At 36.3% G+C, this 18,441-nt stretch overlaps 1 protein-coding gene across 6 annotated transcripts in view; it reads left to right on the forward strand.

Moving 5' to 3' along the window:
* Positions 1 to 18,441, forward strand: part of FRYL (FRY like transcription coactivator) — a 171,604-nt gene that overhangs the window by 82,965 nt on the left and 70,198 nt on the right. For 4 of the 6 annotated variants that reach the window (XM_069856046.1, XM_069856047.1, XM_069856042.1 and 1 more), the window contains 10 exons: positions 2,342 to 2,481; positions 2,930 to 3,026; positions 4,794 to 4,873; positions 5,349 to 5,429; positions 5,888 to 6,056; positions 7,095 to 7,187; positions 10,841 to 10,939; positions 12,441 to 12,542; positions 14,929 to 14,973; positions 18,237 to 18,340. In XM_069856046.1, coding sequence (XP_069712147.1) covers positions 2,342 to 2,481; positions 2,930 to 3,026; positions 4,794 to 4,873; positions 5,349 to 5,429; positions 5,888 to 6,056; positions 7,095 to 7,187; positions 10,841 to 10,939; positions 12,441 to 12,542; positions 14,929 to 14,973; positions 18,237 to 18,340 — 1,010 coding nt within the window. The remainder of the gene's footprint in view (positions 1 to 2,341; positions 2,482 to 2,929; positions 3,027 to 4,793; positions 4,874 to 5,348; positions 5,430 to 5,887; positions 6,057 to 7,094; positions 7,188 to 10,840; positions 10,940 to 12,440; positions 12,543 to 14,928; positions 14,974 to 18,236; positions 18,341 to 18,441) is intronic. The other 2 variants (XM_069856044.1, XM_069856045.1) reach the window with 1 other exon arrangement.

Genomic DNA, 18,441 nt, shown 5'->3' on the forward strand with positions numbered 1-18,441 from the left:
GTTGTAGTACTAACATACTATGTAAACTTGCAGGAAGACCCAAGAAAAAGGTTTAATGAAGCTTAAAATGCAACTTCTTTCTTTTTCTTATACCAATACAGCCGTCAGTTCAGAAGGAAGGCAGAGTCTGTGTTATCTTACACTGGTAGTACAGGGTAACTTGAGTGTTTGCTTGATCTGTTCGTGTCCTGCTGTGTGTGTGTTGTTTCTGTATGAATATAACTCTGTGCAACATCCCAGATATATCATAATTTTTATTGAAAGACACCTTGTTATTTTTGGAGAAAGATAATTTATTTCCCTAGTGTTTGGAGTAAACTGACAGTAAATTCTGAAGGCCAACCATGCTTTAGATTGTTGTGGTTGGTGATAGATCCCTTCTTCATCAAGTTTAGCTTTCATTCTAAAGATTACCAGTTACCTTGATTTATGCTGAGTATAATACCTCCAGTTTAGTAATTCGTGATGAGGGTTTTTGCTTTCTGAGTACCCCAAGCTGATGAAGGAACAGGCATTTCTTGCACTTGAAACCTTGGTGAAGATTTTCTTAAGCTTTATCCATGAGTCTTTTGAGTTCTTTTTTTCCTGATGCTTCCTCTTACTGAAGGGTAATAGTTTTTAACAATAGCCCGCAAATGACTTAGGTTGCCTCATTGCTTTCTTACCTCCTCTCCTCTCCCTCCCCACAAGCTTTTACTATTGTTTTTTCCAAGGAAGCTTGTCAGAACTCTTGCCACATCAGAAAATTCGTGAGCAACATCTTAATTTCTATGTGTTTCTGTTTATTATGCATTACTTCATTTGGGATCACAGTGTAATTTCACAGCTGTTTTTTCTATTCGTTTCTATAAGTCTGATATATGTTGGTTGATTGACTGGCTTTTATTTTGTATGGATATTGGTACACAAGGAGCAGGCTTACAACATGCTTGGCTCCAAAGCAAGTCGTAAAGATTTCAATGTATACTAGTATAAGAGTGAAGGTATTCTCAAAATTTATCCTTTGTTCCAAGATGCAAGGCATTATAGCAAGCCCACAGAGTATTGCTAGCTTCTATTTCTTTTCAGTGTTAAAAAGGCTTCATAGAATCATAGAATAACCAGGTTGGAAGAGACCCACCGGATCATCGAGTCCAACCATTCCTATCAAACACTAAACCATGCCCCTTGGTACCTCGTCCACCCGTGCCTTAAACACCTCCAGGGAAGGTGAATCAACCACCTCCCTGGGTAGCCTGTTCCAGTGCCCAATGACCCTTTCTGTGAAAAATTTTTTCCTAATGTCCAGCCTAAACCTCCCCTGGTGGAGCTTGAGGCCATTCCCTCTTGTCCTGTCCCCTGTCGCTTGGGAGAAGAGGCCAGCACCCTCCTCTCTACAACCTCCTTTCAGGTAGTTATAGGGAGCAATGAGGTCTCCCCTCAGCCTCCTCTTCTCCAGGCTAAACAACCCCAGCTCTCTCAGCCGCTCCTCATAAGGCCTGTTCTCCAGCCTCTTCACCAGCTTTGTTGCTCTTCTCTGGACTCGCTTCATATGGTTTTCTGTTGCCTGCAATAACTGCCTTCATCTTTTTGTGCAGTTATAGCAACGTGTGTGCCCTTTGTGCAGCACAAACCTGAAAAACCAAGATACTTCTAATGAGGACAAAGAAATAATGGCATTGATATTATCTTGGATTTATGGAATAGTGAATAATGGATAAGTTATAGCATGATGATGGCTTCTGTTGAAACCTCTTATGTGAAAGATGGAATTGATCCCTGGCATTAGTGAGCAACCTGATAACTCCCCTTTTCCAATCAGTGTTTTGGGAGTGGGCATGCTCCCTGCTGCCTCACAGCAGGGAGTTTATAGCGGCTTTCTGCTGTCTTTCTCCAATCACTCTTCTCCTCTTTAAGCCTGGGCACTAATGATCTCTGTTTATGTTAAAGGGAGCCATGGGAATTTAAGCTTCATATAAGATCTCCGTTCTATAATGGTTTCTGTTGCTACTGTTTCACGGATAAGTTTACGACTTATGAATTTTCTCAAAGAGGGGAGAAGATAAGGGAGTTATGCTGAGAATGAATATAGCTTGAGATCTAGACAGTGAAATTTATTAAAAACAGAGCAGAATATCTAAAGAGCTCTTATTTTTGTCTGCTTAAATTTGTCATAATAATTGACTTAGTGTGTTATATTTACAGTAATTGTGCTGGGTAAAAATGGTACATAAGGTATCCACTTTTTAAAATTATATGATATAGAGTTTTTTATATTAAACCCCCGTTTGAACAAATGGTTATAATTCTAGGATTTTTTGATGCTTTATCAGGCTAAACTATTTTTCTTGCTTTTTTTCAGTTGATAAGCTCTATGAGCTCAGTAGCAGAGCACTGTCTCCCCTCCTTATTACGCACCTTGTTCGACTGGTACAGGCGTCAAAATGGAACAGAAGATGAATCTTATGAATATAGACCTCGATCTAGCACAAAATCAAAGGGGTAAGAGTTTTCAGTGAGAAGGCCAGTCTGATTTTTGTGTGCTTTCTTATAAGAAAATGTGCACATTATTCTTATTTGACAAGTGTTTTGTATTTAGATCTGTCATTACCTAAATCTACATAGAAAGCACGTGCTTCTTTGAGGTGGCTTATGTCATTTGCGTAAATGATAAACATGAAGCGAATTGATTGATTTTGGGGTAGATAGATAGAAGGAAGTTGGATGCTGATTATTCCAACCTACTTTGTTCCTTTTTGAATTGTCTACTTGTTGGTGGGCCCTTTCAGGAGGGGGCAAGATGTTGGTGCTGCACCAAACCCCAGTCTTTCTAACCATTCATTTTATATATGTGTGCAACAATGGTTCCATGGAAGATGTATACCCTCTCTCTCCAATATTTGTGTTCGGTCTTGCGTATGATATGTGTGTTCTTGATTTCTTATTTTAGGGACGACCAACAACGTGAAAGAGATTATCTACTTGAAAGGAGGGACTTAGCTGTAGATTTCATTTTTTGTTTAGTTTTAATAGAGGTTCTAAAACAGGTAAGCTCTTTTGCTTTGGCAAACTTCTTTTAATCTTTTGCTTATAATGTCAATTTTGATATTCTTTATATTTTTGTACTAAAAACTGGAGCATATACAAGGCTGTAATTTTACTCTTAGGTGCATAAAGCCTTTGGCCTCTCCTGTTTTTTTGTTGCATGCCTGCATTATCTCAGGTCACGTCTTGGATCCACTAAGTCAAAACTGTTGATGTGCTGCAAAAAGCAAAACTGTAAAAAAAATATAACATTTTATTTATGTTCAGTACCTTCTATCTGCTTAAGCATTTTTGAAATGCGATGTGAGATCATTGAATGACAAGATTAAAATGTCACTTTTAAAAAGAATTAGAAATAATATTTAAGTTTGCTTGGTCGTACACTGTAGTGCTAGATGATGTTACACACAGTTTCTCTTAGTATAAAATTTTCGTTGATGTGTGGACAAGAGGAGAGAGTTTGGCTTCAAGTAGCAGTATTTTTTTCTTGCATTTTTTGCCAAGAGAAAAAGATCAGTGTAATAAAGGGTTTGAAATATGAAGCAGGCAGGTAAAAAGGGCATCCTTTGGTCAACTTGATTTTAAAAATTAGCTAAGGTAGAGTTTGTATATTCTGCTTGTAATGTGGATTTGCGATTGGTCAGTCAAACAAAGTGCAGAAAGGATGACTTTTTGTCAATAGACCTCTTTACATTCACATTACATCTGTCTTCCTGTCTTCCTGGGGGCTCTATCATTGTTTAAATCTTATACTCTGTATTAGAGCCTGCAAGGGATATGATACAGCCCTTTCTGTAATAAGCACAGAGCAACTGAAAAGTGGGTGACAGACATGACCTATGTAGGAACAAAAATCTTTTGCTTAAATGGCTACATATTACTCATTGTATGAATATGCATGTAAATAGCCAGTTCCAGTAGCTCGGAAGTTCTTGAACAAATAGCTTACTTGATTCAGAAGAGTATGAAATCGTCAAGCAGTAAGTGCTTCATGTTCTGTAAAGAAGACGGTAATCTTTTCTTCTGAGATATTTTAGTGAACATCTTAATCACTCTTAAGCAGTAATGTTTAGTAGGGTTATCCTAGTCTCTATTGAAATTGCTTTGAAATTTGAAAGGTATTATGACTTCATAATTGTATATAGTGCTTTTTTCTTAAATAATGCATTCAATTTTTATGCAAGTGTTTTCTTTTAAATGTGAGAAAAATAGTGATGTCAAAGAGAACCTCAGTAAAAAATGGCCTTCTAAACAATACTTGGTTTTGGATTCTCACCAAATTGTTGCCTATTGCTTGGAAGATTTTTACATATGTTTTGGCTGCTTTCATCTGCAGAAAGACTAAAATGGAGATGATCATCTCTTCTGCATTCTTACTTTCGTTCATTATATTGAGATGAATTGCATTTTGAGGTTGAATCTGTAGTAGTAAAACCACACAAGGTAGAAAGTGTGGAAATGTGCATAGTTAACCTAGTCTGATGATATTTTGATGACAAGTTTATAATGTTTACATTACTGTTGTTTATGTTATTATTAAATAAATAAAGCCTAAAAGCCAGTATGCAAAATAATTTAGGAGAATACTGATACAGCTTGTGTAAATGTTCATATGTTGCAGAATTAGCTTGATATCATATGGCAACAAAGGATGTGCCCTTTTACAGCGATGGGAGAGGTTTCTACAGTGATTTTTACAGTACCCTTTATTTACTTCACACGTACATATCTGTGTATATATATTCAAGTAAATGATATCTGCATTTCAGATACCTGTTCATCCAGTACCAGATCCTTTAGTACATGAAGTTCTAAATTTGGCTTTCAAGCACTTTAAACATAAGGAAGGGTAAGTTTCACTTGTATACTTGAAAATATCTTGGTATATTACCAGCCTGTGCTTGATTGTTTGATTTGTTCTCCTTTGCCTGACTTGTAACATACAGGGGATAATAGGGTTAGTGAACACTGATTGGGATCTTTAAACTGAAAACATATTTTGAAAGAACATAGCTGTGTTCAATACAATGCTGAGTTTATTTTGCTTAGAATGTTTTGCATAGCCAGCCAGAGTACGACAAGTCTGAGTTTGGAGCACTATAGTAAACTTCTATGCAGATTATGTCTCTCATGTCCACTTAATGGAAGAAGCTACGTCACTTTAAATGTCACCCATACTCTTTATACTTGACTTGCATTGTTTTTATGGTAATTATCTGCCTTGTTATGGAACAAAGTTTTGGTTTATAATTGAGAACACGCTTGGTGTTTAGAAGGACAAAGTTGTATTTAACAACTTTTTTTCCCCTTTTTTTACTCTTTAGGTATTCAGGAACCAACACTGGGAATGTGCATATTATTGCAGACTTATATGCAGAAGTTACAGGCGTTCTTGCTCAATCAAAGTAAGTTCAGTCTCTAACTGTTCTCACATTTTGGGAAAAATGACCTTAGACTTAAAGACTATTTAATATAGCGGCATTTATTAATGATCCCAGGAACTAATCTCTTAAGTGTCAAGTGTAGTCATGTGTAGTCTGGTGTGTCTGTCTCATGTTCCAGCACAACCAAGAAATAATCCTTAGGACAATACCAGATTGCTTTGCTACCAACTTGTACATGAAAGGAAAGGAGACCTGGTATCCATCAATAGTTGTTCAGTTAATGATATATATTCTAATGTGCTGATTGTCATAGGTGCTCTTAAATGCCTAGACTTGAAGTATCAGTGTTCATCTTGCTTGTGTTGCTTTTACTGTAGGTTCTGTTATCATTAACAGACTAAAGAAATCAATTCAAAATTATAGTATCATATAGAAGTAAAAAAGAATGCAAGTAATTGCTATCTGTATTCCTTGTTCAGATTTCAAGCTGTTAGGAAGAAGTTTGTCACTGAGTTAAAGGAACTACGACAAAAAGAACAATCTCCTCACGTAGTACAAAGCATCATCAGTTTGATTATGGGAATGAAGTTTTTTCGAGTAAAGATGTATCCCGTGGAGGATTTTGAAGCATCATTTCAATTCATGCAGGTAAATGAATATTATAGAAAACTGAAATGAGGATGATTTTGATTAAGCCGTGAAGCTACAATGATGCTTGATGCGATCAGTCATTCACCGTACTTGTGTGTCATTCTTCACCCTTTTCTGTTTAGTTCATAAGTTCTCAGAAGTATGTATTGTTTGTTTCTCTGCAGTTTGTGAGTACCTAGCATAATCAGAACCCCTTATCAGTTGTCTTAGCAATGTAGCAAATATATTAGTTTATTCAAGACTAAATGAAAATAGAGAGCAATCAAATAATTTTCGTTCTTTATGAAAGTATTGGGTCAAAGAAAAAAGTTAGTTGATGTATCTTTTTCAACAGCTGAGTTGCTAGGAAACACTTCTGTTTAATAAACACTTCAGTTAATTTTCAGAGACTTAAAATCTCTTTGCTTGCTTCTCTTGATTGTGGATTAAAAATAGTCTTAATTTAACTTGCTCATTCCACGGTAACTGAAGTTATTGCAACTTGCTCATAAATTTTATTAGAGCTGACATTGATCTCAGTCCTGAAAATCTAACATACATGTAGGTGCTTTAGATTATGTCCAGAGTGGTCAGTTTGGTGTAGTGGAGTGTGCATACATGTGTACGAATTATTTATTTTTCTATAAAATTTTCTTTGCATCAAAGTCATGTAGAAAATGTGTATATATAAAAAAGTACTACTTTCTAGTAATTTTGAAAGAGGTAAGCATTTACTTTTTATGACTTCAGAATAATCTGAGGAAAAATGTGAATATTTATATTCTCTTACATTCTGAGTACTCTGTGTTCTGAGTAGAAAGTAAATAGCTATCTGGTGTTACAAGTGTTAGTTTCTTTCTAATTGCTGGGGAAACAGGTTTTAAAGTTTCTGATGTTTTGTAAAGTTGATATTGTCAAGGAGTATAAGACTAACTTGCACACATTGCATGTTTTAAATTCAAGCTGACAATTGATGTGATACTTTTGATGGTTTTTATGGCAAAGTGACATTTGACTTCTTTTTTCTAACTATTTTTCTAATGTTTCCTTATTAAGGAATGTGCTCAATACTTCCTGGAAGTAAAAGATAAAGATATAAAACATGCGCTTGCTGGTTTGTTTGTGGAAATTCTCATCCCTGTGGCTGCTGTAAGTATTTATTCTTCCTGCCTCCTTTGCCCTCAATTTGATTAGGGTCTCATTGTTAAAATAGCTTTCATGAATCCTCACAATATTCCACCTTTACAGATTCAAAAAGACTAGTAAGTAAATTACAAGCACCTACATGACTTTTTAAAGGGAAATGTCATTGCAATTTGTGTATTAGTTTCCCATCTTCTCCTATTTTCTAGACCCTTTTCTCACCAGAGAGCTTGCTCTAGAAAATGGAAATTTCCTTGGTTTAATATTTGTTCACTCAAGAGTCCCAGTGACTTTTCTTTATTAGCTGAAACCTGTTGAGCTCATTCTAGAATAAATTGAGAAATGTAACATTTTTACAGTCTGATAAGGAGAGTATGATCTCTTGTGCAAGAAGAACATAGGTTTTGGCTAACTAAACAAAAAATATTTGTAGAGGTGAGTATTCAGGAGATATTATCGTTCAAGTGGAAGAGCAGTCAGTCATCTCCTGTATGCATTCTAAATTTGAAGCCAGATATTTCACTCAGCAGCCATGAACAAGAAAAAAAACTTCAATATCATCACAGTGTTGGATGTACAGTGCCTGTAACACTGCTTGTGAGAATGCATTTGTTCAGTACAGGTTCTTCCTCCCAGGCTGCTTCGCTCAGTTATGTAAAGGCAGGTCAATAAGAAGTTATGACAGCTCAGTATACATTAAATTGACCATTTACCACAAGCTTAGATAGTTTCATTGTTGTAAGGGATACTTGCTGTGATTGTTGTCTAAAATGATAGCTGTATTAGTGAATGTTAGGCCACAGTGTGTTCGGAATGCTGTCCTGAAAATTGGCAGATCGTGTCTCCATATTACACTATAGGGGCATATCTCAGTATATATGGAGAACTGGGACATGTAGGTCCCATATTGTAGAATGGGATCTACGAAGACTAGCATACTGGGTTGGGATCCCGTCTAAGCAAGCTTGTAGGAAAAGAAAGATAAATCTCTCTGAAATCTGTACCGTTGTTCAGATGGGCCGCCTTGGCCTGGAATCATAGAATCACTAGATTGGAAAAGACCTCCTGGGTCATCTAGTCCAACCATTTCTATCAGCCACTAAACCATGTCCCTGAGCCCCTCGACTACCCATCTTTTAAGTACCTCCTGGGATGGTGACTCAACCACCTCCCTGGGCAGCCTCTATTAGGGCCTGATGACACTTTCTGTGAAAATTTTTTCCTGATATCCAGTCTGAACCTCCCCTGGCGCAGCTTGAGGCCATTGCCCCTTGTCCTGTCCCCTGTCACTTGGGAGAAGAGGCCAGCACCCTCTTCTCCACAACCTCCTTTCAGGTAATTGTAGAGGGCAACTCCTCTTCTCCAGTCTAAACAGCCCCAGCTCCCTCAGCTGCTCCTCATAAGACTTGTTCTCAAACCCTCTCACCAGCTTCTTTGCTCTTCTCTGGACATGCTCCAGAGCCTCAACATCCTTCTTGTAGTGTGGGGCCCAGAACTGAACACAGGATTTGAGATGTGGTCTCACCAGTGCCGAGTACAGGGGCAGAATAACCTCCCTGGACCTTCTGGTCACTCCGTTTCTGATACAAGCCAAGATGCCATTGGCCTTCTTGGCCATCTGGGCACACTGCTGGCTCATGTTCAGTCGGCTGTCAACCAACACCCCCAGGTCCTTCTCCTGCAGGCAGCTTTCTAGCCCTTCTTTCCCTAGTCTTTAGGACTGCCCAGGGTTGTTGTGCACCTGGGGCCCTGAGCCATGGGGAAATACTTCTCTCCTTTCACTGGTCTCAGCTTTGGTGTTTTTTTTAAAAACATTGGCAAGAAGACAATGTTTCTTCTTAAGAGAAAAGATTGTGTTGTTACTAGTAGCTGTTTATTGACTCAAGTCTTGATCTTAACCTGGGCATACTTGAGCTCTTCTAGAGCAGAATTACTTGTCTCATTAGAAAGTGAATGCATTTGTTCTTTTGAACTCCACAGTTGCTCAGCAGTTGGCGTAGGGGTTCATTGTGAAAGTACTTAGCATTTAGATAAACCCAAATGTTGGTTTGCAAAATTGTAGTTTATATATAGTGGAAATTTTATGAACAGTAATGAGGCAAGACCACTGTTTGGGAATTGGGACTATATGTCAGTTACCACAGGCTGGCTGTGCAGAGCACATGTGCTGTTTTGTGGATTGCTTACTATGAGCATAGCCTGTATTAGCACTTTCAATGGCTGCCGAGGGAGGTTTGATCTTTCCTTCTGACTCATTGAGTCTCTAATAGTTTTGTACAAATGGAGCTTCTTAAATAGAAGCGGAGAGCCTCATTCCAGATTGTGATGCAGTTGATAGGGTTAGTCATTCTCTTGGAAGGTGTGAGGTGCAAGTTTAACTCTTTTTGTAGCAGATGAAAGAACTTAACCTAGGATTTTCTGTATCTTGGGTACAGAAAATTGCTTTAGCCAGGAAACTATTCGGTTTCAACATTGTGGCTTGTTTACTGCCATTCTCTTGCTTAGTCTTTTAATCATTTTAAAGACATGACCTGATTTGGACCCTGCAGGAATGACAGATGACAGCATGATTTACAGTAGGGGAGTTGAGGCTGATCTTATAAGCCCAAGGTTGTATCCCAAACCAGAAGTGTGATGATGGCAACAACTGGTGAATATTCCATGTTGAGCTAGCAGCGTACTGATCAACTTACAGCTTAAGAATAGCAAAAGACTATAGGAAATGCTTTTAAACATAATTACTTTCTCAGTTCTTTCTTTTTTGGATTTGTATGCATTACAGAGGTACTGTTGATGCTTTTTTGTGCTTTTCCATCATGAATGTTTTCAGAGTGTTCTTGACAAGGTGGACATGACGTATCTTTTAATAACTTGAAATGAAAAAATAACAAAAAATTCATTATACTTTATATTATAGGGAGGTAATGTGTATGGAGGATCTCTTACAGAAAAGCCAACCGTCTCCACAACACCCCCCTAGTTAGCTAAATAAGGCAGAAACAACATAAAACAGTAGGCTGAGGAAAATGTTTAAATGGATCATCACAGGCATCCAAAGAGAAACCTAAGAGACTTGCAGGTGTATTGATGAAGAAGGTAGCTGCCTGGTTTGTGGAAGGAAAGCTATTCCATATTCAAGGGCACAGTGGGTAGAAAAAGTGTAGGGCTCTATGTATCTGTTTTGTTAATTCTGAAAGCTGAACTAAGACCACTTACCTTGTTGGTTGGCTGGTAATCGTGTGTATTGTTTCCTAAATTTCCAATTTTCAGAACTGGAGAACACATAAGAAAAGGGGAGCATTGAAGAGGGGATCAGTGAAAAAGTTATGGATATTATTTTTTTAAATACGTGAAATATGCTTTTAAAGAGTTTAAGTGTAGTTTTTATTTGTTAGTTGGTGGTAAATACCTTTTCTTCTTTGATTATGGAGTACAAGCCACATTCTGAAAGTAGTGGAGTTTTTAATGGGTTTTGGGGTTTTTTTGAACTATATTGTTTTAGTGTATAACATGAGTTCTTATGCCACTGTTTATATTTCCAGTACTTAATGTGAGATTTAACTTTTGAATGTTCTTGAATTTATGGATGTCTTAATGTATATCTAAATTTTCATCTGTATAAACTTTTAAACCCATTTATGTGTGTATTTTTTTAATAGGCTGTTAAAAATGAAGTGAATGTGCCATGTTTGAAAAATTTTGTGGAGATGCTTTATCAGACTACCTTTGAATTGAGTTCAAGAAAGAAGCATTCACTGGTATTTTAAAGAAACATTTCAACTTCTCCATTTTGCTTATCTTAGACTTCTAAGCTAGTCCATTATATAAGGAAAAGCTAACAGTTGTATTAATTTAAATCTTAACTCCTCAGTTCAACTGTAATATTATTTATTGGTAAATTCACACTGTGTATGTGCTTTTGCTCTAATTTTGATTTCTTTGTGCAAGACGTGCTCTGTTATCTCACTTGTCTTGAAATCACTGTTCAGTTTTGCTTGTTTTAGTGGATTTTAGCACAGAGTTATTTAACCTAATGTCTCTTCTCAAAAAAACTTGTTCTGAGGGAGTCTGTATATTTATATTATGCTTAATTAAAAGATAGAAGTGTCAGATAAGACTTTCCCAGCAAAATAACAGCCTGTTTACAGCCTTACTCTGCCTGTTTTCTCCTTTCCTCATACCCTTCAGGCTTTTTTCCAATACTTTTAATTATCTCTTTTGGATATATATGGAGATATATATGGCGTCCCCGCCACCTGCATGTTAGCAAGGATTTAAATCTTTTATTAGTACAGTATTTGGTAATTCTTGGTGACCGTGGCAGCCATGTTTCAAGTTGAATCACTTCACTTTGCTGGAAATGTAGAGTTAAATTTTGCATTACAATTGCCATGTTCAGTAAATGCAAGGATCTAAAATGTTTTATCCTCAGTTTCATGTTAGGCATGAACTTTTTACTTCCTGGTACTCTGAGACCAGAAAAGATATGTCATTGTACATGGTTACACTCCTTATGTAAGAGTAACGTAAAGTAACCAATGTTAGCATTCCCAATGTAATTTTATTTATAAAGTCAGAAACATTGTTACATCAAGATTACAGTTTACCTATTCATCTTCATTCTTTTATTTTGCTCCATAACAAGATAATCTTCTATCAGATTTGGTGTTTATAATGGTTCTGCTGTAAACTGTTAAAGTATGTGATATTTAAATACATCTTACGTTACTAAAGCAAAGCGAAGTCATGTTAGTCTACATAGTTACAGACTTAATTAAATTGTGCCTTCATCCTTACTAAAAGTAGACCTTAAGGAGCAGTAACATTTTTGACAACCTAAAGTCTGCCTTGGTTTTTACTTAGTTGATGATGTTTTTCCTGAATATTCTTGGAGGCAGTTCCCTCTCCCAGCATGTTGGACACCATTAATTGAATCATGTGTTCGCAGGGAAAGGGTGAATATCATACAGAAGGTGAGATCTGCTCACAGTCTTTGTTTGACATCAGGCCTTGCTAGGGAAGGAGCTTCACCATGGTCCCACTGCCCCAGTTGTACACCGTGAGCTCTTACAGCACGTAGGTTATACCCAGGATACCACGCCTGGCATATTTGTCCTACCTAGTGCAGGGGAAAGGCAGCTGTGCTAAAACTGTGAGAGTGAGAGACAAGAACCAGCTGTGTGTCTCATTCTCAATGTACAAGATTTGGGAGGTCTGCAAAGAGCAATTTGATCAATTCTTTTTCCCCCCTACTCATAGGCTTTGTATCCATTGATCACCTGCCTGTTGTGTGTCAGTCAGAAACAGTTTTTTTTAAATAACTGGCACGTTTTCCTGCAGAACTGTTTGTCACATCTAAAGGTAAGACTCCTTTTCAATTCAGGAACTGTCACAAATCAATAGCATTTATTCTGATATGTTTTCAGCTTTCTCATGCCAAATAAACGATGAATATTTGGCTGTTTAAAAGGACACTGTGAACTATTGTTTTTTTTAAAAAGAAGTCTTAAGTCTCCATTATTTTTAAACCTAGTAGTAAGTTTTTGTGGTACTATGTAAAGCAGGAAGTAGATGTGCCCCCCTTGGGGATGATCAGATTTAAAATCTGCAGAAGTATCTACTAATAAATACTATTATGACAGAGAAAGTACAAAGTGAAATTCTTCATGTGCAAATTATATATGAGAAAATAAGTGGCTTGTCTACTCCTCCAAGTAGAATGTACAATAACTGCAAAAGTTCTCTCTTTTGTTCACTTATTGAAGGAATAGGAAATTAATTGGGAGTTCAGAAATGAGATTATATCTACAGTCTAGGATATGTTTTTTCCGGATTAAAATTACAGTGTCCCTTTAACTCATAGCTTCAGTTGATAGCATTCTAGACATAAGTTGATTGGTAAAGAGATCAAGTTACTTAGAAATTAGGGATTTGTTTTAATGACTTTTCTTGAAGCATTCATTGTTGTACGTTTTATGTTTTATTTGATTAACGTATTTCATGATTTTTCCTAATGTATTGATTTTGATAATTTTAATGAATTCTTTGATCCACCTTCACAATATTCATTCTGGTTAGGTATGAATGACAATTCTGAAGCTTACTAGTAAAATACGTAAACCATCATGAAGTCAGGAGGAAACAGGTTTAGCTGCTTGGATTGGTTTTTAAGGGTCATTTTGTTTTCATGACATCTTTCACACTCTTCTGTTGCTTGTTGGGTTTTTGTATATTTTTTTCATCTAACACTTGCAGTTCTTTTGCAATATTTGCCTTGACTTTTGTTTTGTTGTTTGTTTTGCTTATGGAGGCTGCTTTTGCTTTTAGTTTTAAAGCTTTTAAAAAAATTCTTACAATCTAGGAGTTGTTCTTTTCTGGCATAATGACCATTGCTGATAATGGATCTGTTAAAACTGTAAATGCCAGCGAGTTTAACTGGTAGTTGCTGAGCATGCATTTTATATTTTACTTAGTTTTGTTAACCACTAACAACTTAACACATTTACTGTAAGGCTCTATTCAGCAGAAATTCTACATATGAATTTCTGCAATTCAGAATTTGCAATGTTACGATGCTATGCCATCAATGAGTTATTTAGGTTATTTTATGGCTTGGTTTAACTTGGCCCACCAAATACTGTTGGCTTTTTGGGTGCCTAGCTTGTTCATGAACTTTGAGTTTAATATCAAAAAATACACCCCCTCTATCCTTATGAATTAATGTGTTCCTTTGTTTCTGAACCTAATTAAATGCATGCAGTCTGTAATAAGTAATCTCATTAATTTATAAATATGAATTTCACAGCAGTTTAGTCTTTTAGATTTCCCCTTCCACGTGTGATTTCCTGTTTTCCTAATGACTAAAGTTAATTTATTTGCAGTTATTTTAATACGTAAAATGCAATAAGGATTCCAAAGCCATTGTCTCTAGTGTCTTTGTTATTTAATCAAGTAATTTTGAGCATTATTGGGAGATACTTTAGAATACTGAAAAGGTTCATCCACCCCTACTGTATTCATTAAAATTGAAATAACGACAGCACTTAGACTCTGTCACAGGAATATTTTATGAAGAGCACAGTTTATGAGGAAGGATTAAGTAGTTCTGGGTTTGGACCAATGCAAATAGCAGATAAGTGAGTTGTAAGTCAGTTTAGACCTGGAGTGTACCAAAGAGTGTCTCTTGGCATGTGCATAGCTGGCCTTGTCCCACAGAGCAGTTGGGATGCTGTTTCAGCTTTATGCCCAGCAGGGCTTTTCTTTACAGACTGTAGTGTAGGCAAAATTCAGAATTTGTTCAGCAGACAATGACTCTGGGCCAGTATTGTAAAACATTTTGCTTATTTTTTGACTAGTATTTAGATAGTGTAGTTTTAGGAGATTTGTCAGAAAGCTGATAGGTTCTTGGATGAAACTGAGTTGTCGTTGTATCCTTGCCACCTCTAGGTAGAGGAAGGAACATTTAAACAAGCTGCTGAAGTGGAAGAGAAAAGTGTCCATCATTCTGCGCCACTGTTGGGTGGAAAAGAATAGTCTTTTTCACAGTTTAGCCTTAGTGTCTGTTACCATAAAACCTTGAAATTTGGAGGAATGTATTCTGTCACTATAGCAAAATCCGTATTTCTACTGAATAGAGTCCTTACTAGGCAGCTACCTGTTGGTTTTGTGCTTTTTTTTTCATCTAACATGCATGTGCCTCCCATTCTCATGTTTGTTATGTTTTGCTGTCTCACATTGCTTTATTTAGATGCCATCTAACAACAGTATCAGAAAACAAATAGAAACACTGCAGGTGAGTTAATATGTTGTTTTAACACAGTGAAATGTTGCTTTGTCTCATGTAAATACTTTGGTTTGCTTTTCATGTTAGTTGTTGTATTTTGTGCTTGCCTTTCTTTGTAAAGTTGCTTTTAGTGCTGGTAAGAAGCAACAGGACTAAGAATAGCTAATGTTTCAAAGATCTGTTTTTCCTGCCAGGGAGTAGAGAGGAAAGATCATAAAATTATCTAATATAATTTTTTTCCTTAAGGGTGAAAACGTGACTTTATGAGATTGAGTATCAATATCACAGCTAGTTTCCCTGAGTAGCAGTGCATGTTTCCACTAGAAGTAAACTACCTATTCAGATGTATGTTTTTTTCTGTTAATCCATTTCAAAAAGTGTCTTGCATGCAAGCAAACTTGAAAACATTTTCACTATAAAAAAATGTAAAACTGATTTACTGTAACAACTTGCAGTGCACTAACTTGAAAGACTTTTACACTGTTGGTTTTGCAGGTTTTAAAAAATAGAAATTGTTTTAGTTCAGAACAGAAGAAAAGTTTAACATCAGTATTAAAAAGTACTTTCTTCAGTAAGTGACTACATTTGACTAATGTGGAAAAATGCTGTTTTGTTTCTTGCCTTCATTGAGATATGTTTCATTAACTCATCTTAATATGTTATGTAAGGCCACTGTAGACTTGTTCTTACTTTTTTGGTTATGTAACAGAAATACAGTTCTTGACAGCTTATTCCATAGTCTGCTGATATAATTTATGTTAAAAGTTTTAGGATTTTAAACACAACTGTTTGGAAAAAAAAAAAACCCAAACCAAAAGCAGATAGAGTCCATTAAAATCTGACAGGCACCAGCTGAAATGACTGAAATTCAGCCAGATTGGTGAGTTACAGAGGCATATATACTGTATTCTAGATGCAGTAACCTCAGAGAGGGAAGAAAATACTGACATATTAACACTAAGTATACAAGAAACATGCCATAAAATAGGCCCCATTTTCTTCTAGCATGTTTGTTTAGTTCCTAGTTACAGGAAAAGGTAATGAAAATTATCAGTTTTTAAGAAATCAGTAGTATTGCTGTATTTATTTTGTAACCATTTTTAAAAGGTGACTGCCTCCTCATACATTCTTTTTTTTTTGTTAACAAAGACGCAAACTTTATCATAACTGATCAGAAGTAGCTATGTTGGATGATAAACTTCCTAACATATAATGTTGTTACCACATTGTAAAATATCTATCTATACCATTTTGTTATTTATATGATTAAAAGCCAATAGTAAGATTTTGGTTTTCTTCTGGACATGTAAACTAAGTTCCTTGTTGGAACATCAGAAATAAGAAAACTGACTCATTACTCTGATACAGTCTCCTTCTTTCAGATAGACTTTGATATTGCATGTACAAATGAATTCACCAGCCTTTGTACATCAAGAACTGTTTGCCTGTGGATTAAATATGATTATAATAATAATGAATTTTCACTGTTTCAGTTGATTAAAATCGAAGCTATTGCAGTCTTGCCCTCTTGTACAAGTGTTTGCTTCTTCCTTCCTCACAGTAGTGCTGCTGGTAAAATAACCAGACAGTGGGACAGTTATCTGTCTAAATACTAACCAATGACATATCTAACTTTTTGTGGGTTAGATTTTGTCCTGATCACCTTCCTAAATTTACCCACTGTAGTTGCAGGTGTGCTGATTTAGAGGCAACTACGGGAAGAAGTTGTTGAGTGAAGGGAGTGTAGAACAGCATTATCATTGGCTGGGTTAAGCTATTCCTTCTAATATTCTGATAAACAGTTGTGTATGTTATTTGTCTGTGAAGTAGCACTTTTGTCTCTGTGATTTTGTGATAGATTTTTAGCTTCTCTTAAAATAAGCTGTTGCCTAAACCAGTAGTTCTGACCCACCCATGTTAAGGCCATCCAAATTACTCTCCTTTGTGTAGTCTGTTGCACAGGCAGGACCATGAAATTATTTGGGTCAGTTTGTTGGTGTGAGTTAGACTTTGTTACTGGTAGAATCAATGCAAAGGAAGCAGTGAGATTGCAAAGGAATCACCAAGGGTGAGACCATTTCTTTTTGAATGGTATGGTTGTGGATCCATTTACACTCTTTGTGAAGTTGCACCCCACTTGTCTTGGGCAGACAAAGTACTTTGCTGTACTGACTCATTGACTCGTGGTAGAGGCCACAAAATGTGAAAATAGTTAGGTTAATTAGGTTCAAGCCATCATATAGATATGTCTTGAAACAGAGGGACTTCACTGGAGAGGGCGAAGGTGTGGTTTTGGGATTCTTTTATTGGTTTTTTTTGGTGGTGGTGCTGGTTTTGTTTGTTTTTTTTCTTAAATTGAGAACGCCTAAAAAAAATGACAACTGGGAACCATTTATTCTGTTCATAAGCTCATACTTACGTCCAGTTCCAAGAAACTCACTGGGCACATAAAGATTATAAATACACTAAGAATCACTAGTTGGAAAAGGAATTGCTGGAGCTGGTGTGAATAATGTTAGTTGCTTAAGATTTTACACAGCCTAAGAGCTAGAAGGAACAAAGCTAAACTCCTAGTAGCAGCTTTAAGACAAGAAATCATTGTTTTTCATACAGTATATGATTTAAACTGAATTATGTCACAAGATTTTATATTTATTCAAGAAAAAGCTAGCTTGATTGTTACAATAGAAGTACATTGGAAGTGAGGAAACATTAATACAGCCCACAGGAAATGGCTAAGTTGGGTGAAGCCCGGAGTGTACACCCAGAGAAGCATCCTTGTGTGCCTGCCCTGTTTTGCACTCTTTTTCTTCTGCATCTGCTCTACTATCTGCTGTCCCAAACTGAATGATGGACTTAGACTTTGAACCTGATCCAAAGCAGCTACTCCCTTCCTTTATAGAAAATATCAGTTAGTTTGTTATAAAGTAGATATTCTTTACCAATGGCTTTCTGAGAAAAGTTCTTGGAAGCAATACACTTTGGGTGCTCATCTCAAGACGAATGTCTGCTTTTTAGTTACCCCTCTGCTCTCAGAGTGACAAACATATAAAATAATTTAGAATTCTGAGTTAAATGTTCAAGTAGTATTGGAAATATGCAGTACAGGGTTGTTTTTATATGAGCATGTTAAAACTTGTAGTCAGTACTAGACACATAAGTTTTCATTGATTAAAAAAAATCAAAATATTCTCAGAAGTCAGTAGAGTAATAATAGAATTTTCTGAGTGTCTCACAGGCAGCAGTAACTGTATTTTTCATTTATTTTACAGAATAAAGATCCCAAAATGTCACGAGTTGCACTGGAATCTTTGTATAGGTTATTGTGGGTTTATGTTATTAGAATAAAATGTGAAAGCAACACTGTAACTCAAAGGTAAGTTCATTGCAGAAAGGATTTTAAACTTCGATTGGTAGGGGGTTTTGCTCCTAGTGATACCAAAAGAAATCTTGAAGCCAGCTCAGGGGATGGTCGAC

The sequence above is a fragment of the Phaenicophaeus curvirostris genome, chromosome 4, assembly GCF_032191515.1.
Source record: "Phaenicophaeus curvirostris isolate KB17595 chromosome 4, BPBGC_Pcur_1.0, whole genome shotgun sequence".
Taxonomy (NCBI): domain Eukaryota; kingdom Metazoa; phylum Chordata; class Aves; order Cuculiformes; family Cuculidae; genus Phaenicophaeus; species Phaenicophaeus curvirostris.